Source organism: Nannospalax galili, unplaced genomic scaffold, assembly GCF_000622305.1.
Source record: "Nannospalax galili isolate Female #2095 unplaced genomic scaffold, S.galili_v1.0 scaffold907, whole genome shotgun sequence".
Taxonomy (NCBI): domain Eukaryota; kingdom Metazoa; phylum Chordata; class Mammalia; order Rodentia; family Spalacidae; genus Nannospalax; species Nannospalax galili.
In genome coordinates, this window is record NW_008357958.1 from 2,141,657 (window position 1) to 2,164,350 (window position 22,694).

Below are 22,694 nucleotides of genomic sequence, written 5' to 3' on the forward strand. Positions count from 1 at the left end.
AATAGGGCAAAAAAAAAAAAACATATGCATAATGCAAATGAAAAACTAGGCTTTAATAAACCCTGTCCTGCATATCATCTGAGGTTAAAGAAGTAACCACCCAGGAGGTAATCTAAATAGGACCTGAAGCCCTGCAATGTTAATCAGATCTTCCCTGCACACAATTTACTTCCCTTCACCCTTCAATTTATTCCATTAAAAGTGAGGGGGTGCATAGGATCAAAAGATTAAACACAAATTGCCATGAGATGCAGCAATCCCACTTCTTGGTACATACCCAAAAGAATTGCCCACCCTGTTCACAGGAGTATTGCTCACTGTCCTAGTTAGCTTCTTCATTGCTGTGACAAAATACTCTGACCAATACCAACTTGGGGAGGAAAGGGTTTATTTAGCTTACATCTCCCAGGTCACAGTTCATCAGGGAGCCCAAGGTAGGAACTCAGGGCAGGAACCTGGAGGCAGGAGCACAGGCCATGGAGGAACACTGCTTACTGACTTGCTCCCCTGGGCTTTCTTATGCAACACAGGCCCACCTGCCCAGGGGTGGCACCACCCACAGTAGGCTGGGCCCTTCTACATCACTCAACAATCAAGAAGGTGCCCCATGGGCCAGTCCATTGAAGGCAATTCCCCCAATTGAGGCTCCCTCAACCCAGGTGTGTCAAGACACTAAAGCTATCCAGCACACACACAATAGCCAAAAGGTGAAAACAACTCAAGTGTCCATCAAGTGACAAACAGATAAGCAAAACATGGTGTAAATACATGGTATTCACAAAATGGAATGTTATTCAGTTTTATATAAAAGGAAGGAAACACTGACACACATTGTGACCTGGATGAAGCCGAAGGACATGGAAAGTGAGACAAGCATGGTCCAGAAGGCCTAATACTAATTATATGGTGCCACCTACATGAGGTGTTTACAGCAGTCAGTTCATGGAAATGGAGGGACAATGGTAGGTATAAGGTTCTGCAGGAGGAGAGGATGGGGAGTTGTCATTTCATAAGGGCATAGTTTCAGTTTGAGAGGATGAAAAAGTTCTGGAGATGAATGTTGAGGATGATCACACAATTTTCAAACTAATTTTAGTTAGCATAAAATAATGAGTTTCATTATGAAATGTTTATATATATCATTATATCTTGCTCAAATTTACCCCCCTCCCCAACCACTGGTCCCATTCCCACGCACAAACAGTACCCCTTATGCTTTTAAGCCACACACATACATGTATTTTAAATCTAGAATTTGCACATGAGAGAAAATATGCAATATTTTGTTTCTCCCCACACTACTACCTTCTCTTGTTCCCCTTCCCCTCTCTTTGAATGCATGTCTGATGATGCAAGGCCATGGAAATTTTATCTTATGTGTCAGGTTTTAACTACTGTGATGAGTTTTGAGCCTTGGCTATGTACTGGAATCTTCAGGGAGGCTTTAAAAAGCATCTACTCATCACTGGGAGTGGGAGGTGGGACACTGTGGCCCCTGACATGATGCACCTGGAGGAAAGAGGGTCATTCAGGAGGCATTCACACCAGGAAATTGGCCTGAGCTCCTCTGGGAATCCAGTATCATTTAACTGATAGGGAAGCAGGAGTTGCTCCAGCCAGGGTAAGAAACCACAGTAGCAAAAGACAACTGAGAAATTTGACTGGACCCTGAAAAGATGGCTCTAAAGTACAGTTTGGGGTAGAATTGAAAACACTAGTGGTCCTGAGGATACAGCTGTGGAGGTGAATGTCTTCATTCTTGATAGCTGAGTATGTCCTAAACGATTCAGGGATGAGCCTTCCCGAAGTCTGCAGATAAGTGAGTGGTGGCATGTTAACATTTGGAGAAGCTAAGTAAAAAGAATTTTCATTGTATTCTTTGAGGTTATAAAAGCTCAAGCATTTATTTTTATTCTTATTTTATGTGTATGAGTGAACTGACTGCATGTATGTAAGTGTAATGTCATACAATGTCCACAGATGTCAGAAGAGGGTGTCAGATTCCCTGGAACTGGAGTTATGGACAGTTGTTAGCTGCCCATGTGGGTGCTGGGATCCAAATTCAGGTCCTTTGCAAGAGCAGCCAGTGCTCTTAACCACTGTGTCATCTCTCCAGCCCCAAAATATTTTATTATTTTGTGTGCGCTCAAACATTTAATTTTTTTTTATTTTTTTATTTATTTATTTATTTTATTTATTATTTTATTTTATGACTGTATCACCTGCATGTGTGTAAGTGCACCCGTGTCATGCAGAAGGAAGCATTGAATCCCCTGGAACTGGAGCTACTGATGGTTGTTAGCCACCATGTGGGTGTTGAGAATGGAACCCTGTCCTCTGTAAAAGTCATCAATGTCCTCTTCAGCCCAATTTTTATGTGTGCACAAACATTTTTTAAATGAAAATTTAATAATAATTTCATTCTTCATGACTGAGTAAAACTTCAATTGTGTGTCTGTGTCTGTGTGTGTGTGTGTGTGTGTGTGTGTGTGTATGAATTCGTTTATTGCTTTATCCATTAATGGGCAGTTAGGATGATTTCACAACTCACCTATGGTGAACAGTGCTATGATAAACACAGGTGGGCAGTCTCTCTCTAGTATGCAGACCTTAATTCTTTAGAGTATATACCCAAGAGTGTATGGCTGGATCATTTGGAAGTTCTACATTTGGGGGGGGGGGACTTCCATATTGATTTCCACAGCAGCAGCACTAATTTGCATTTTCACTAGCAGTAACTAAAGGTTCCTTTTTCCTTATGTCCTCACTAGTGTTTCTTACTGTTTTCTTGATGATAGCCCTTCTGACTAGGACCAAACAGAAAAGATGGACATGAAAGAAAAAAAATAACTAAAAAGGATGTGGAGACAGTGGCTGTGATCTCAGCAGACTTCCAGAGAATGCCTGGCCTCCCTCTGGTATAGGGGCTAAGAATGCAGGGGGCTGCCTGAGAATGCATGGATCCTGCCTCCTATGGTGGGGTCCAAACATTAGAAGGAAGCCTCAGTGTACCTGACTAGAACCTGACTTGGGCTTCTGTGGGTGTTCCTGAATAGCTGATCAGAAGCCATCAGTTCCCTCCAAATAAAACCTGAGAGAACCTGAAACTTGTACCAACCGCTTTACATAACCAATAAGGAAAGGACCCAGGCACACCAATAATACAAACAGAAGCATACTTTAACTTAATTCTCATATCAGAATCACAAACAACAAAAGAAATTCACATGCCAAAATCACAAGGAAAGAATAATAAAATGGAAAGCCAAAACACAATGTCCCCACCAAACTCCACCAGTCCTTTAGAAGAGTTCTACAAGGCAAAACCCCCTAGAGATAACCCAGGACTCTGAATTTAAAAGAACAATAAAAAACATGATCAAAGAATTCAACAATTTTAGAGTTACCTCTTCAGAGGGGGGAATGTTGGAGGGGAGGAAGTGGGCATAGATTTGATCAAAACACCTTATATACATGTATGAAATTCTCAATAAAGTTTTTATAAAAATTAAAAAAAAAAACAATTCAACGAATTTAAAGAACACATGAACAAACAAATCAAATCCCTTTTAAAAAAGATACATTTGAAAAAAGTTCTAAGGGCAGATGCATTTTAGACAGGTTGTAAAAATTTTGTATTTGTTCTTCTGGAAGGAATCCCCAAGATTAAAGATGTTGAAATATTAGTGATTACCTAACTAAAATCCTCCTCCTCTAATCAAATATTTACAAATATATGAATCTCCACTGGTTTAAAAAAAAGGGGGATGTGGAGGGAAAAGAGAAAAGGAACATCGGAAAAAATAACAGGGGTGAACATGCTCAAAGTATATTGTATACATGTTGGAAATGTCATAATAAAAAAGTTATATGGTTAATTCATGCTAATGTGTTACTTTAAAAGGCAAAATAACAAATTTATCATATAAAAGTTAAGGTAAAATTAAGACACCATGCCAGAACTTTCCTCCCAAACAAACAGAAGATCTGGGGGAATCACATCTTGGAAAACAGCTTTTTCTTTGTAAAACGTCCTAGAGTTTTTAATGGGAAGCCAGCTCTTCATGGTTGACAACTATGAGTTAGGTCATGGACAATAGTGAAGGATATGCAATCCGCTTAGGAGGTCAGCCAGCTGTTGAGACCCATGCTCAGCCCTGGGACATCTGTCCAAGCTTCCACCCCTCATTCTTGTTTTCCAGAGAACAAGCAACAGCATCTCACTTTCCTTAAGAAATGGTCTCTCCCAACAGAAAAGGGAAGAGAATGACCTTCCCAAGTTTCTCAGGCCCCACTATCAAAACAAGAGATGGCCCCTGTCTCACACAATGTCCCTTCAGGAGACATTTTGTCAACAGCACAAGATCAAAGAAACTGCTGGGGGGAAAGCTTTCCAGTTTTTAGAGTCTTACCATTAACTTGTAGTTTCAATATTTATGGCGGGGAAGAATCTGGTCAAAGAATTTAGGTTTAGAATATTTACATCTCAAAGATGTTGACACCAAAAAGCAAAATTTTACCTTTCAAGTTGGAGGAAAGGTAAAAGCTCATTTCTAACATGAGTCCAAAAAGAGCATATCTCACACACTAGAGAGGTACTGTCTTTGAGGCAGAGGATATATCCTTTTCAATGCTAAGAAGACCAAAGAATGAATTATCCTAGTATGCGGCAAACTTACCTCCCACCACCATACATATACATTTGGAAACAGCTTCCAGAACATTCTCCATTGACTCATACCCCTTTAGAGGTGAAGTAAACATGAACCCATTTTGCAGATGTAGAAATTGGCTCAGAGAAGTCATGCCCCATCTCATACAGTAAATGTCTACAGTGGTTTAAATGAGAACTATCCCCCATAGGCACAAATAATTAAACACTTTGTCCCCAGTTGATGGTGCTGTTTGGGAGGCAAAAAATCTTTAGGAGGTACAGCCTTGCTGGAGGAAGTGTGTAACTAGGGGTAGACTTTTGGAGTTCATAGCCATGCCCCACTCCCAGTTGCTCTCTCTCTGATTCATGCTTGAGGTTGGCAATGTGAGCTCTCAGCTTCCTATTTCTGCCACCATACCTGCATGCCATGATGGACTTTTATCCCTCCAGAACCATAAGACAAAATAAATTCTTGCTTCTATAAGTTGCCTTGGGCACGGTGTTTTTGTTTGTTTGTTTGTTTGTTTGTTTGTTTTTTTCTGATCAAGCTGCAAAAGTTTATTTTTCCACGGGGATGGGCACGGTGTTTTAATACAGCAACAGAAAAGTAGCTAATATCCAAATCCTCACAAGTGACCCCTGAGGGAACCTGATCTGCAAGGTCTAAGCAAATTCCATGGTACACAGACACAATTTGTTGAATGGGGGAATGGCTACTCGTGTCCACTTTCTTACAGTTTCTGGAGAATTCTCCTTTTAGTCAAGAGCACAGTCCCTGACATTATGTCAGCAATCTTTATTTTATTGGAGATACTACTTAGTTCACTGTTATCTTTTACAGATCAATTTCCTATGTACTTCCCCTTTAGAAAAATTTTAAGCATTGAGTAACTACTGCCTGCACAGGATTTTTTTTTTTTTCTATCACCATTAGTTATGTTTGCTTTGCTGAGCCTTATGTCTTTAATTCAACTTTCATGATCTCTATCTCAAACATAGCAGCTCAACAGAGTCCCAGGACCTCTCAACACTCCTGTCAGTCAGTCTCTTATATATACATGCACACTTGGAAAGTCAAATCGCCATTGAATCCTTCCAATAATAACAGACAAGTTTAGTAGGCTCTAATTTTCTCAAAGTAGAGTTGGAGGCTAAAAAGAACTTTGTATCCTGAGAAACAAAAGATAAGTACTTTAGCTTTTCTAAGTATAGAAACATGCATAGTAAAAAGTTTAGAGAAAAAAAAAGTTTAATTCATCCATTAGCTCATTACATAGAAACAGCTGACAGGATAATTCTTCTGCCTTTAGAAAAATTGTTTTAATTGACTTATTTTTATTTAACATGTATGAGTGTTTTGCCTGCATGTATGTAAGGGCATTCGTGTGTAATGCCCAGGGAGGCCAGAGAATAGCATCAGATCCCCCTGGAACTGGAGTTACAGGTGGTTGTTAGCCACCAAGTAGATGTTGGGAACTAAACCTGAGTCCTCTGCAAGAGTCGCCAGTGCCCATAACTGCTGAGCCATCTCTCCAACCTCAATTTCTCTGCCTTTTGACTAGGATTAAGAGTAGAAACAAGTGACATGACCTATGAACCAGATGCTAGGGATATAGCATTGAACAAAAGGCATACTCCTGACATTCATAAATTTTATTATGCTCTATTTTATCCACATTATTCTCAGAGTAATCAATGTAGTACAGTATTTTTTAAATCTACATTTGCTTTATTTTTTTTAAGGTAATATAGGGGCTGGAGAGATGGCCCAGGGGTTAAAAGCACTGACTGCTCTTGCAGAGGACCTGGGTTCGATTCCAAGCACCCATATGGCAGCTACAAACCATCCTTAACTCCAGTTCCAGGGAAATCTGAAGCCCTCTTCTGACCTCCACAGCATTGCACAACACGGGTTCACTCACATACATGGAGGCAATACACTCATACATATAAAATACCCCGCTGTCTCCATTAGGGTGATATACAGTAAAAAATATTTCAAAAAATATACCTATCCTTGCTCTGCTCCTAGCCCTTCTCTTCAAAGGCAACCTCTAAATAACTTTACTTACTCTCTAGAAATAGTCACACAAACAGGTTAAATATATCATCCCCTCTTTGGTTACTAGATTTTTAATTTTTAAAACATTGTTTTTATTTTTATTTTATGTGTATGAGTATATTGGCAGCATGTATGTAAGTGCACCCATATCATGCAGTGCCCAGGGAGGTCAGAAGAGGGTGCTGGGTCCCCTGGAATTGGAGTTACAGACAGTTGTTAGCCACCATGTGGGTGCTGCGAACTGAAACTGGCCCTCTTCAAGAGCAGCCAGTGCTCTCAACTGCTGAGCCATCTCTCCAGCCCCTTGGTTACTAGATTTTGATTGTACTACTTAACAGATCAAAGGTATATTTGCAGGGGTTTCAAAACTACTATGTGAAAAGCACATTTCTCAGAGTTTACCTAATCGAATATGTAAAGTTACAGCCAGAGTCTACATTGGAGAGGATATATAAGCACAGTCCTCCAAATTATTGGCCAATTCATAGTAATGATAGCAAACACTATGCTGGAGACACAAGGAGCAAAGTTTGCCACATACCCCAAATCATTAACAAAGCAAGGACCTGGTTTTCATGGAGAGAAAACTCTATATATGCTTTAAAAATGAGTATGTTTTTCATTTGGAAAATAAAACTCATTACTAAGTGAAGAACAAAAGCAAGCACATGTTTGTATTTGCTTTGTAATGATTATTTCTTGGACGAACTTTCAACGGTTTAATATGCAACAAGGCTCCAGGAAGCTGCCTTACTAGAACTCAGATGGGAAACACAGTTTAGGCGGTGGTGAGTGGAGAACTTATTGCACAAGGCTATGTGACTGACACCTTTCCAGGTCCCTCAGTATAACCCTGAAAAGACTGCTCAGTCAGCCCAAGGCTAAGGCAAAGAATGAGAAAACTATCTACTCATGTTCCCAGCTGGGAACCTGCCAAGTCTGGCTGATGGCAATAGCTCCCTTTGGGAGAAGAGAGGTGTAGAGGAGTGATAAATGATTCTATAAAATTCATGGTTTGAATCTGAAATGTCTCCCACAGGCTCATGTTTTAAACATTTATTCCCCCAGTCGGTGATGCTATTTAGGGAGACTGTGGAACCTTTAAAAGATGAGACCTGTCTGACAAAGGTAGGTCACCAGGTTGAAGGTTATACCCAGCTCCTAGTTCTTGCCTCTCTCTCTCTCTATTTCCTGGTCACTATGATGTGACCAGCCTCTGCCACGTGCTCCCACTGCCATAAACTGCATCACTCCACCATGTTACCCCTGCCACTGTGGACTGAAATTCTCTGAAATCATGAGCCAAAATAATTCTTTCCTCTTGTAAGCTATTTCTATCAGGTGCTGTGGTAACAGCAATACAAAAGTAATCAATACAGAAACTTAATGGAATTTTTTTTAAAAGGGGGGGTAGAAAGGGGAAAGTAACAGAATGAATGACTAATTCAAAAGTGAGTAGATGAGATTCTTTATTTCTTTGAGGGCAGTGCTGGGACTCAAGACCAGGGCCTCAAGCATGCTAAGCAACAGCTCTGCCACCAAGCCCCCAAGTTTCTCCAACATTCTAATTACCCCACAGTTCAGCTTCATTGAGCCCATGAACTTAAAACTTGGCAAACATTCTAGAAGCAGTGAGGTCTGAAGGATGTCTGACAAACCCAGTGTACTTCCTCCTCCTCCTCACCTCCCTTCCAACCTCCTACAGGATGGCTGACCAGAAGGCTGGCTGACTCCAGTAACTCTCCAATGCAAGCCAGGCATAAAACATTAAGATTTATTTCCAGTAGCTCCTTCTCATTTAGCTGCCATGAAAAACCTTCAAATCATCAGCAACAAGAACCAACTTAACTGTGGAAGCCTAAATGAGACAGGAAAATGCTAGATAACCTCAGAATGATGATGACTCCTCACTCAAGATCACTGTGAAACGACAAAAGATACAGCACAGAAACCCAAACCCTCCCTAGCCTTATTTGGAAACACTGATAGAATCTATGAGTTTAAGTGTACATAGATAAGGATTAATTTGGTCCACACCCAATTTGATACATGGAACTCTATTTCCTTCAAAATAATTAAAGAGTTTTCATATTCTCAAAGGAGAAGGAGACTAGTTGCGTTGAAAGGGAAAGAGAGCTGGGAGTAGAGAGATAAATATAGGCAATAGTAGATGGTGATGCTACCCATCTACCCACCATTAGAGGGATGACCCTACCACAGTACATTCTGTGCACATACACATCTGGACATTACATCATTTAACCCTTTGAGTAAGTACTTTCCCAACCGCATTTGGGAAATAAGAGGACACAGAAATTAAAATAACTTACTTGGGTTCCACAGGAAAAAGCAAACCTAAACTCAATATGAAATGGACTTAAGAATTTATACTTCAAAATGCATTTTAAAATTCTTTGGATTAATTTGATTGATAATACAAATATGTTTCTGAATTAGACAAAAGTAGAATAAAGATATATTAAACAAAATTTATAATAACAGCAAATTTGAGTATCTTCCAAGTGCCAGGGTACTGGCACGATATCTAAGCATTTGAAATATATAATCAATGTAAATCAGGTTGAGTTATCTAGAGCTAACTATAAGACATACGTTAACATCACTTAAGTTCGAATCTACACTGTTAATGAAATATGCAAGTGGAAACAAAATTACCAGTAACTAAGCTACTTTTCAAAAATATTTTATTTATTATTTTTATTTTATATGTATGAGTGTATTGCCTGCATGTATGTAAGTGTGCCTGTGTTGTGCAACACTCTCAGAAGTCAGAAGACCATGTCGGATCCCTTGGAATTGGAGTTTCAGATGGTTGTTTGCTGCCATGTGGGTGCTAGGAACTGAACCTGGGTCCACTACAGAGCTCTTAACTGCTGAGTCATCTCTCCAGGCCCTAAGCTACTTTATTTTTTTAGTGTTTTGAAGACTGAAACAAAGACCCCATACATATATTAAGCCTGTTCTCTACAACTGAGCTATACCCTTATCCTTCCAGCCCCTTAATTCAATTCATATTTGAGACAGAGTCCCCAGTTCTTGGCCAGGCTGGTTCCAAACTCCTGGGCTCAAGCCATCCTTCCAGCTTAGTCTCCTAAGCAGCTTAGTTTACAACCGCACACTACCACCACACCCACCTCATTTTTTTTGTTGTTTTGTTTCTTTTTTTTCACATAGAATCTCACTCTTGGAGACCAGGCAGGCCTCAAACTCATGGCAATCTTCCTGCTTCAGCTTCCCAAGTGCTAGGATTACAGGCATCAGCCACTCCATCTAACTCTTTTTTTAATTATATAAAAATGTCTACCTTCAGATTTAGTAGAAATGGGGAAAAAATGAAGGCAATTAAAAATTTCTCAGTCAAGTACAGTGGTGCATGCCTGTAATCCCTGGACTCAGAAGGTTGAGGAAATAGAATAAACTCCAGGCCATCTTGGGCTACATAGCGAGTCCCTGCTTTCCCACAAAAATAAAGTTTTCTCTCCAACCCAGTCTGCATAGTAAGACCTATCTAAAAGGAAAAAAAAAAATTACTTTCTCTCCTTTGGAAATCCCAAGCACAAACCATAAGAATGTCCACCTATCTTTCATCAATAGCAAAATAAACACACCTGTTGTTTCTCTGCAAGATGGAGAAGACTTGGGTATATTTTTATCCTTATGTCTATCAAAAGTATCTGCTAACATATTGAAATTTTCTTAAAATTTCAAGTAAATGAATGAAAAGCAATTGAGAATCATCCTGGATGAGAAATCAGACACATGCCAATTCTTACTGTCTACTGTCCACCCTCCAGTCCCATGCCCAGGGATTAGGCCAGGCACTGGCGTCCCTTCTACAGGAGGTTCCCCAGCTCACCCAGCCTGCTCATTGGCTTTAACAGTACCTACCTCTCCACTCTCAAATCCCTAGGCAGCTAACCTCAATTACCCCCGGTCCATACAGACTTTAGAGTTTTCCTTCCATGTCATACTTGTTTCCCAGAGGCGAGCAAAGCAACCTCAAAAGTACACCAAAACCGATTCTATACAATCAACAGGAACTTGTATAGAAGTCAGTGTCTCAGCTGGGACACAGCGTATCTGCATGTTCAAGACAAACACAAAGGAATGCTGTAAATAAAGCATTGTGTAAGGGGCCTACATGCTTACACATACTTGTCAAAAGCCTGCAAGCACAGTAAAGAAAGTAATAGAGTATTGGAAATACCTTTTCAGATTTCCAGTGTCCCAGGACACCAGCATGAACTGGAAGGACTGTTAAAACTTGGAGTAAGTGGGGGAAAGTCCTGGGATTTCTACAGGTCTGGGTAGGGCCAAGGCATCTGCCTCTCTGGCAAGTTCTCAGATGACGATCTGCTATTGCTCCTCCAGCAACTGTTCTTTGAAAACTACTGCACTGATAGAGAAGCAGCTGTTTGCTCCTTTGAATCAAGATAGGCCCTATCCTTTGACAAGATAGGCCATATCTATCACATGACTGTAAAATCACACTTGATTTTAGTGAAAAGACAAAGAAGTAATACAAGATTATAAAGTTAAAGACACAACCAGCTAGATTTAGTAAAATCTATAGGCCTCTTGTCACAAAATATAACTACTGAAAAGTTTTCTAGCCACCTGCTAATAAACTCGAAACATGGTGTTATTATTATTCAACTAAACCAGGATGTTAGTCATCAGTAAATGTGAGGGGTAAAAATTGCCGCAAGTAATGGAGAGAATGAGGGAAAAAAAAGGAGAAAGAAATCTTATCCCCTGATAATTTAGCTATCAAGATCCTTGCCCTGATCCCACTGTATTAGTTTCCCTTACCTGTTTTCAAAGTCACTTACCTTTAGCAAACAATCTAGCAGTGCTGCCTATCCTAAAGATACTCCCAAACCCAAAGCATAGCAAAGGACACCTCTGAGTAGCCTGGACAGAGAATACCTGGTGTTCATATCCCCAACCCCCTATTCAACCTGGCCTCACCTCATTCCCCACTTCACTGGGCCATCACCTAAGAACATCCAATTGAAAAACTTAAGTATCTCAAGGACCAAGAAGAATTTCCATTGCCCAAGCAACTCATAAGATAGCTCTACCTGATCTTCATTGCCTGTAAATAAAAGATTTCAGTGTGTTCCCTTCCAGTTCCATCCTCATTCCTTAGCATCCATCTATCCATCCATCCATCCATCCATCCACCCACCCACCCACACACACACAATAAGCATTAACTTCAGCAACAAACCCCACAAAAAATGCATTAGGATACCTTTCAGTTTTACCTCTGACCTTTTTGAAGGTCATGTTCAAATTCAGACTCGTCATAAAGCCTTTTCATTGTCCCAAACCCAGTGCTCTCATACTACATATTATCACTTCCACAGGGCTTTTTTTTTTTTTTTGGTCAGGGTCTCATGTATCTCAGGCTGGCCTCAAACTCAACAATATAGCCAAGGATGACTGTGACTGGACTTCTGATCCTCCTGCCTCCAATTTCCAACTGATGAGATTATAAGTATGCACTACCATACAGGGCTGAGAATCAAGCCCTAGGCCTCATGTAAGCACTCTACCAACTGGGCTACTACATCCCCAGTCCCCAGGTTTTCCTATAAGTTATTAGTAGTTAGCTATGTTTATTTCATCCACAATGTTTAATACATATGATCTGCTCAGTTGATTGAAATAACTCCCATGTGTTTATTGCTATGATCCAGGAATCACATGAGTAAGCTCCATGGCTGTACAGTTATCATATTACCTCTCAAGGTGTAGGAGGCACTAGGCTACCCAGATGTGGGTAGAATCAGAATTCACCCCCAAATCTATTCAACTCTCTAGAGCTTGTGCCATTTCTTTCACAGCAGACTGTCTCTGAAGAGAGAAACATACAGTAGAGCAGTAAAATGCAAGACCAGCAGCTCACTGGTCAGTTACCCCCCACAAGTTTCTGCCCAATTTCTCATCAAACCCAGACTCCAAGGGGTGGTTGGTATATGTAATAAAATGCATTTTACAAATTATACTATTTGGAATCATTGGTGCGCGCCACTATATTATTATGGAAAAGCCTTCCTTTCACATCAGAGCCATGGATCGAATGTATCTATATACAGAATTCTTTGACAAGCTTGAATGTACTCCATATAAGCCCATGTATTAGCCTATGCTTTTTCATACGAAAAATATAAAGAATTAAAATCAATCTTCAAGAATATAGCATGTCCATTTTTAACAGCAGCCCATCCAAATGGCTAGAGGTTTCTGGACTTTGACAAAATCATGACAAATAGTTTTAAAAGACAGAAAAAAAGGGGTAAACCCCACTCCTCAGGTGAGGCACCCTGACAATAGTGGATGAGGAAAGACTCTGAGGTCTGGTCATGTTGCTTAAAGTTGCCCCTGTCATCAGCTAGCTGCATCACTTGACACAACACCATGGATTTCAGCTTCTCTGCGAATTGGTGAACCTACTGCCTTCCCCTTGCCCCAAAGTAAAAATGAGTGGATGTTAACAATAACACATGAAAAGCACCCAGGCTTTTAGGTCACAAACCTTAAGTCCACAGCCCATGTTAAGTGCCTGCTCAGGTGTTTAGTGACCTTTGAGTCTCCTTTGGTTGCCCTGAAGACTGAGCAAGCACTAGATCTGTTTGCATAGGAGCTGTTCTAAAGCTTGTAGAGGGCTGGGGTTATAGCTCAGTGGAGAGCACTTACCAAGCTTACACAAGGCCTAGGGTTTGGTTCTCAGCACCACGCATACAAAAGAAGCTTGTGAAATGCGAGAGAGTAAGGGGCAACAGCAAATCGACAGTTCCCTAGAGAAAGGGGGGTTAGCTAACACTCTAAATAACACTAAATTTTAAAGCAAATTTGGTATTACAAGCTTAAACTCTCCCAAACAAGTCATCTTGGCATGTGCAATTAAAGTTAAAAGCATACTAAAATAACGCTTTAGCTGTTGACCTTCAGGAACTCAACCAAAACACCAGTGCAGGAAGAAGTAGCTTGACTTCTTATTGATGGGAGAGAGATCCCATGGCAACACTGCACACATCCTCCTATCTCTCAGATGAAAGCACAGGGAGTGTTAGAACACTCACATGGTCCCTGCTGTTTTACATACCCACATTAACTACTTCAAAACTTCAGTTATTCCACATCAGATTGGTAATGTAAAGATTTAGTTACACTGACCACCGCAATAGCCCAACTCCCAGGAGACTAAAAAACCTCACCAATCAGACAAGAACATTACTCAAAAACCAATAGCATCAGCCAGAGATCTCCACAACCCACATACATACACATGCACACACACATACGCACACTCGATTTATGTCATCCTTTTATGTGTGTATGTGCCAGTGTGCTTGCAGATGCACATATGTTCATGTGGAGATCAGAGGTCAAGCAGGTGCTGCTCCTCAGAAGCCATCCTCCTTGGTTTTTTAAAAAAGATTTATTATTACTAATAATTATTATTTTAGATATGTAAAAGAAATTTATGTGTATGAGTGTTATGCCTGCATGTATGTAAGTGCATCCATGTAATGGAGTGCCCATGAAGGACAGAAGAGGGTGTTGGATCCCCTGGAAATGGAGTTATGGATGATTGTTAGCCATCATGTGGGTGCCAGGATTTGAACTCAGGTGTTTTGCAAGAACAACCAGTGCTTTTAACCAATGTTTTGACATATGTGTGTGCCCTCAGTGGCCAGAGGTGCTGGATGTCTTGGAGCTGGAGTTAAAGGTAGTTGTGAGTCACCGATATGGGTGTTGGGAACCAGAACTCAGGTCCCCTGCAAGAGCAGGAAGTACTCTTATCCTCTGAGCCTTCTCTCCAGCCCCCACCTTGTTTTTTCAGACATGGTCTCTCACTGGGACCTGGGGCTCGCTAATTAGGCTGAGCTAGTTGGCCACTGAGCCCCAAGGATATACTTGGCTCTGCCTCCCCAGCACTTTGGTTGATTATAAGCACACATCATCATGCCCAGTTGTTGCTGTTCTTGTTTTCTTCTTTTACATGCATTCTAGGGATCAAACTCAGGTCCTCACGCTTTCAAGGCAAGCAATTTACTGACTTATGTTGCACTTTTTTCTCCTTTTTTAGAAAACAAGATCTTGCTATGTAGTGGAGACTAGCCTTGAACTCTCTGTGTATCTCAAGCTGGCCTCGAACTCAGAATCATCCTGCCTTGGCTCCTGGGTATTGGGAAGGAAGCACACAAGAAAACATTGATCACTTAGTTTTACAGTGTAGCTCATGAGAAGGACCTCCAGTTTTCAGAGTGAAAGTCCAGTTCTCACCATATACACAATCAGTCATGACCCACAGTGACACTTAAATGTTGACTGGACTACCAATAACGAGTGAACTTATCTATCAGCAACCAAGTCCTTTTTGCTTTCACTAGCCTTTTAAGCTCTCAAGTAATTGGAACTTTTGATAGACAGGGTGGTAACATGTTACCACCCTGAACTAACTTAGCCAATATATCATAATTCATTACAAAAGCACAAACGTTATTTGTAAATCATATCTAATCAAATCACTAGTGTTATTTAAACTTGTATCTACACCTATGTGCATGCTTGCACCCCTATGGCTACTGTCTTCTCTTTCTTGCATGTTTTTCCTGAGCATTACATTACTGAGATGATATTTCAACATTGTTCTGTGTTAATATCACACCATATAACTTCTTAGGTTACAGGAAAATATAGCCAGGAATACCAGGAATTAAACTGAAAGCAGTCTATATAATTTTAACATAGGCATTCCTATGTCCAAATCAGGATGCCCTCTGCCTCCTTGCATCCCACAGAAATCTGAGGTTTGCTGCCTCCAGGGAGAACCCACTGACAAATTCTTCAAGCACAACTTAGGATATGCTATTTTATAGACACTCACAGAAAGAGGGAGACTATAATTGCCTTGAGCCAAGTTAATATAGTTATATCGGGTAAGAATTATTGAATATAATGACAGTTCAAGGGGGTAGAAGAGATGGCAGAAAAGCCCATATCTGAAACAAGTAAGATAGCTTAATTCAAACCATCAAAAAGTTATTTTTAAAAACTTTGTTTTTCTGTTTTTCTGAGACAGGGTCTCCCTGTAGCCCCAGGTGGCCTGGAACTCACTATGAAGGCCAGGGTGGCCTCAATCTCACAGAGATCTGCCTGCCTCTGCTTCCTGAGTACTGGATTAAAAGCATGTACCACCACGCCCAGCTTGAAAACAGTTTTTAAAAGACAGAACATTCAGCACCAGAACTGAAGCTACAACAAGCTACTGGTGTTTCACTTTTTAAAATATTGGAAATCAAACCTGAGTAGTATGGCTGGAGGTTTTCCTGAACCTGTATTTTCTTACCAAACCAGTAAGCAAGAAGAACACCATATAACGCCACAAAGTGAAGACAACCCTGTTGTCTTTCCTTCTTCACCTTCTTGACAAGAGTCCCAGTACTGTTTTCAGCCTTGTGTTGACAAGAGGCCCAGAAAGCCAACAACTAGAAAGTTTACATACCTAACTACCCCCTTAGAGATGAATATCTGAAGTAGTGTTTATTGACACTAAGGTATATTCTGCTGGAATATCTTATGTGTACGTGTGTGCATGTTTCATGCCACATGTGGAGGTCAGAGGGCAATTTGTGGGAGTCAGTTGTCTCTTTCCATCATGTGGGTTCTGGCAATTAACCCCAGATCATCAGGCTTGGCAGCAAGAACTTTTATCTGCTGAGCCACCTCAATGGCCTTAGACATCATTTAAAAGTATATAAACACAGCCAGCTGTGGTGACACAGGCAGGTGTGGTAGTGCATGCCTTTAATCCCAGCACTTGGGAGGCAGAGGCAGGTGAATCTCTATGAGTTCAAGGCCAGCCTGGTCTACATAGTGAGTTCCAGGACAGCTGGGGCTACAGGGAGACCCTGTCTCAAAAAGACAAAAAAAAAAAAAAATGTATATAAACACATTCTATCTATGAGCCTGGTATCAAAAATATTATAAAATGTTCAGTTTAATGACATAACTGTCTGTTGCATTAAAACCTTTGGATTTCACAGCATGGACAACACATAGGCACATAAATCTCTATCTCTGGCCATGTTAAGAAGTCAGTAGATGGGGCTGGAGAGATAGCTCAGCAGTTAAGAACACTGGTTGTTCTTGCAGAAGACCTGGGTTTGAATCCCAGCACCCACATGGCAGCTAACAACTGTCCCTAATTCCAGTTCCAGGGGATCCAACAGCCTCTTCTGTCTTCCACGGGCATTGCACTTACCTACATGCAGGCAATACACACATAAAATAATTTTTAAAATAATAATAAAAAAAAGTCAATGGATGACAGCAGTTGACAAACCCAAGTAAGGTACTTGACCACAACAATAACACTCCACCCCATAACACCAGATTAGCATGGGAAATTGCAGGAAGATTTCCAAGAAGAGTAGCTCTGTGGAGTAGGCTTCAGGCTTGCCAGATCTCTTGGATTACTTCTTCTAAGGCATGCTGAAGTCATAGGCTGATTCAACAGAAATCAGGCACCACCTCAGATGCATATTCAGGGATTGATGGAAAGACTGCATTACTGCACCACATTCATTGCAATTTTGCACTGCGTATTGTTAATGAGGGATAACAAAGACCATGTGACGTCAAAGTATACTGTAATGTGTATTCGCCTAGTTTTCAGACTTTATAGTCATCCTATAGCTCAATACAGTGAAACTACCTTGTGTTCCCAGCGCTTGTCACAAGAAAGGACTTCCACAGACCTGAGGTTGACACCTCGGTCATTAGATGAGCCCAGGGCTCCTCCTCCAGCTCCTGGAGCTCTTTGTGGTTTAGCAACACTAAACTGGCTAAGGCTGTAATACATTCGGGGTCTACTGGTGAACCCATTTTTTTCACCTTACAGAGGGCGGCAGATGGCTCCTCCTCGCTGTCATAAAAAAGAGACACAAGGAAAAATCAAACCTCCCACCTCTGACTCTCTACTCTAAGGCTGGGAGGAGTGAAGGACTTATGCAAGTTGAAGACACTCTTCAGAAAACTAAATCTGTGGCCCGACCAAACATCCAGAACCACATGCACACACTAACCCTGCAGCTGGCATCACCACCTTAACCCAAACCTGGTCCCTTCTGCCACCAAGGCCAGCCCAAGCAAACGATTAACCCACGGTCAGCGGCCATGGGTTCACTGACAGGGCCAACCCTGGAGAAAAAGAGCCAAATTTCTGTTTGGTTTAAAGGAAATACTTCCTGGCACATGTTTAGTACTCTGAACTCTGCACAGGAGGCCACGTGGTTGGTGCTAATCTGGCTCCCTCCAGTTCGCGGGCCAAAGCCGCCTCTTTCCCCCGGCAGCCCTAGGCTGGATAACCGACACCAAAGCCTTCAAGGCAGGCGGGCTCGGAGCTCGGAGTCCTCCCTTCGCAGCAGTCCTCCCGCGCAGGGGATCCGGGGCGGGGAGAACCGCCTGGAGAGCGGCCGGGGGCGGGACGTGTCTGGGTAGGCTTTGGCAGGAAGAGCTTCACACCTGTGGGGCCGAAACTGGCTCTAGCTGCTCAGGTGAGGCCGGACAGAGCAGGATGGGAGACGCCTGGCCTTCCAGGAAAGTGGCCTCATTGAGCGCAATGACTCACTACTTAAGGCGCCCACCTGTAGCCACAGCAAACAAACTTTCCGCCCCTTCTGGATGGGAAGAATCGGGTCCCCTACGCCATCGCCTGGCCCAAACCGGAAGCGGCCCGGAGCTCCGCGGGCTCCTCACCTGACACCCCTAAAACCCAACCTTGTCTGCCGGGAGCGCTGCCACCGCGTCGCCAGGGCCGGCGGGATGGCGAGACTCGGCTGCCAGCTGGGATTAGGGATTCGGAGGAAAGAGCAGGAGAGGCGCTCTCTGCGCCCTAGCAACTCCAGCTCCCAACTTCGCCAGCCTCTGTCCTCCGGGTCCCTCCGCCGCGCGCACCCGGCTCCCTCAGCCTCCCCAGTCGGGTCCCCGGGGGAGAAGTGGTCCCCAAGACCGGCGGGAGCCCCGCGCACTTACAGCCGTAGCGAGGTCTCTGCAGCGACGGCAGCTCTTCGTGCGGCATCCTGCGGGGCTCCGGGGGCCCTCCCGGGGTGCGCCCCCCGCGGCTCCCCTCGCTGGCCAGGCTCGCGGGCTCCGCGCCCCACCGGCGCGCTCCGATCCCGCCACTAGCTGCCCTCGGCCGGCCGCTCGGAGCTGGGCGAGCCTCTTCCTCCGTGCTCCCTCGTCAGCGCCCGCTGCGACCGCCTCGCGCTGACACGGTGCAAAAGTGAACTCTCTCCTCCCTCGCCCGCCCGCCGCCGCCGCCCCCAGCAGGTTTCCTTTCTCCTCCTGCCGGGCCCCGTTATTCTCCGCGGGGAGAGCGCGCCACCGAGCAGCGACCCCTACCGGACGACCGGCGCAGCGCCCCGACCGCCAGGACCCGCCCCCGGCGGGAGGAAGGCTCCGAGCAGCACCCGGGACCGTGCAGCTGGGCCCCCGCGCTCCGGGTCCGCCCGGACCTGGAGGCTGCCCTGCCTGCTCTTTCACTGCCTGAACGATCAGAGGGTGGATGTGAACCAACGCCAAGAAGAGCCAGAAAAACCGCGGAAGACCACAGGCACCCCTGTTGCCTGGGTGTTGCTTGGTGACTGAGGGACAAACAGCCCGGCTCCTTTTCCTCTGGGGACATTGCACTTTGACACCATCACCTCCCCCCGCCCCTTTTCGGGTTTGGGGTTTTAAATGAAAGTTGCTTGTGACTTTTTGTCTACAAAACACAGGATTCCCTCTTTCTAGACGAGAAACGGTTCGTGTGTGCGCGCGTGCGCATGCTGGAGGGGCAAGATAAACACCCTGCAAACACCACTCAGAATACAACTGCCAGTCATCCTCTCAGCACTTCTGCCCACCCGCCCCGATGTGCAGAACTGTCGCTCAGCCCAGCTAGGGTCGCACAACCACAAAACCCCTTTCCGGCTCAACGTTTAAGGAAATAAACTGCAAGTGGCTGTTTTGGGACCAGGGGTTTTGTGCGGTCACTGGAGCCGGTTTTTTCCTTTGTGCCTTAGCCTGATGCGATCCAGAGGAATGTGGGGCCCTCCTATACCTAGGCTCTGGAGTTTTCACAAATGTGGGAATGTGGGATTGATCACATGACTGGGGAAAAAATAAACCAAATCAATCGAAGGAGGTCTATAAATACAATTTAGTTGAAGAAAAGGTGGCCTGACACTAGTCACCTTTAAGTAAGCATAGGGTGGCCAGCTGCTTTCTGGAAGATATACCTCAGAGTCCTGGGCCCCACCCTCAGTTTCTAATTCAGTTGATCTGGGTAGGGGCTCGTGAATTTTCCTTTCTAACAATCTACCAGGTGAATCTGAGGCTGAGCAGCTCTGTGAATAGGAAGATGGACACAAAGAGTTTAAATTGGATTTGGGAATCTCATCTGGATGGGAGCAAAAGAGGATTCTTTTTTCCTGGAGATGCTAGATTCTCACATAGTTGGAATAAGATGAGAGGGGAAATGTAGATGTCTTTAATAACAAGACCAACCTAGAAATTAAATGGACACATTTTGAAACTGAGTACTCTGTCAATCCTGTTCAACCAAAGGGGTTTCTTCCATGTTCTAAGAGATGCTGTGTTGATATATGAAGTCTGTTCTGTCTCAGTAACTACAAAAAGTATCAAAAACCAATTCCTCACACACCAATTTTGAATATGGGCACAGGATTCATGGCCCCCAAAAGTAGGTGGTCTATGTATAGGGAGGTGGGGAGAAGTCACTGTAAATCACAGTGGCCAGAGAAGATTTGAAAAATTTGAAAGTGTGGTTTTCAAAGAGAAGATTTGGTAAGATTCGAAAGTGTGGCTTAAGGCAGAGCTTAAAGAACAGGAAGCTTTGAATGGAGAATGTCCTTTCCTAGGAGACAGGCAACTGCAGCAAACAATGGGATGGGACATGAGGTTTGGCTGGGTAGAAGGGAAGTTGTTATCAGACTTTAGAGGTCTTTGAATGTCAGGCTGAGTGGACTGAATATGACCATAGGAGCATTGAGAGCTTCTAAAGTTTTGCCAGGGTGGATGAATGGATGGATGGATGGGATGGATGGATGGATGGATGGATGGATGGATGGATGGATGAATGGATGGGCAGATGGATGAATGGATTAGTTTTTGAGACAGCATCTTGCTCTGGAGTCCAGGCAGGCCTCCTACTTATGATGCTTCTGCCTCAACCCCCCAAGTGCTGGGATTATCATGTGAAGGCCACCACAACCGCCCAGTCTCTCTTGGCTTTGACCATGGGAGTCACAGAATATTTGGGGATTGAGGAGAAGAGAATTTTGGAATAGATTACAAGATATATTGCAGCAAGTAAGCAGGAGATGCCAACATCCCATTCAAGGAGCTATGGCAGAAATTGAGAAAGAAGAGCTTCAATGAGGTTGACCTGAGGAAGCAGGATGAAGGGGCTGTTTTCACACAAATGAGTCAGTGCCCTCAACACTTACAGAGTAATCACATGTGCTCATAGGTAGCTGAATAGTGAAATCCACTTCTGGTAGAAAGAAAAGATTATAGCACAAAGAGGTAAGTGGGAAGACAGTAGTTCCAAGTTCATAGACTGGTAACTGGTTAACTTTGGAGGATCTGGGGAGGCTTCAAGGCACCGTGATCACTAATGCCATAAGAACTGAATGCTAAGAGGAAATTGTAAGGCAGTGCTCTTCTGCCTTGCAAGTACTGAAGTTAATCTTTGTTGCTTCAGACTGCATGCTCTGGGAAGTGGTACTCTCACACAGATACCAGCATCTCAAAACTTGCCTGCAGAATGCAGGGCTGCTTGCTCTTAGGGTCTGCCATCAGACAGTGATGCAAATAAATAAGCAGCAAGGTGCCAGATTTCTGTGCAATCTGACTGCTTATGAAAATATTAGAACCAAAATTGAGGCCAGCTCGTGAAAAGTGCTATTTTGTTGTTGCTTTTTTTAGATTTCTTTCACATTTATTTAGTGTGTTTGTATGTGCATGGATACACAAATGCCACAGCACATGTATGGAAGTCAGAGGACAACCAAGAGTCTGTTCTCTCCTTCTACCATGTGGGATCCAGGGATCAAACCCAGGTCATCAGTCTTGGTAACATGTTCCTTTTCCCACTGAGACATCTCCCTGGCCCCCAAAATGCTTTTTTAATAAGGTAAAAAAAGTTCTTTCTTTAAAATAGCATAAAAATAGCACTGCAAAAGTGCTAGACACACTAATCATTACTGTCTTGTTTTGTTTTGACAATATGTTGATGTGTAGCTCAGGTTGGCTTCCAGCTCCTGATCCTCTGGTCTTGACTTCCCAAATGATGGGATTACAGGCATGTGCCACTACAGCCAACTCCAAACAATTTTTAGAAAACAAACATTGTGGGGTTTATTGTTTGTTTTGTTTTGTTGCATTTTTTTCTTAACTTTTTTCTGTTTAAAAATTTTTAAGCATGTCTCTTCTCTTCGTGAGTTGACTTGGGAATGAAAGTGTTTGGAAAAATTGCAACCTTTTAAAAAATTGTGTTGCTGTGGATTGAACTTAGAGCTTCACAAAAGCTAGGCAAAAACTCTACATGGAACTATATCCTAGTTTTTCTTTTTTTCCCCATCCATTTAGAGCCTGGTTAACCTACCAAGCGTCGCATCCTTGAAAGAGACTGACCTCCCTCTCCCAGCAGCCATAGGTTGCCAATAGTTCCTCAGGTAGGGTTGGGGTTTCTTACCCACTTTCCAAAGTCTATGCTCAGATTTTGTCTAGTTTGAGCTTGCATGGAACTTGTGTAGGCTGTCACCATTGCTGTGAGTTCATATGAGTAACTGACCAGAGACCTATGGCTGTTACAATCTTTCTGCCCCTTCTTCCCCAATGATCTGGCAAAGTAGCGCCCCCCCCCCCCCCCCA

General features: G+C 43.1%; 1 protein-coding gene across 1 annotated transcript in view; it reads right to left on the reverse strand.

Moving 5' to 3' along the window:
* The window catches only part of Iqgap2 (IQ motif containing GTPase activating protein 2), a 325,046-nt gene extending 305,932 nt beyond the window's left edge, over window positions 1-19,114 (reverse strand). The window contains exon 1 of the mRNA XM_008855997.2: window positions 18,789-19,114. Coding sequence (XP_008854219.1) covers window positions 18,789-18,834 — 46 coding nt within the window. The 5' untranslated portion in view covers window positions 18,835-19,114. The remainder of the gene's footprint in view (window positions 1-18,788) is intronic.
* Window positions 19,115-22,694: the final 3,580 nt, after the last annotated feature.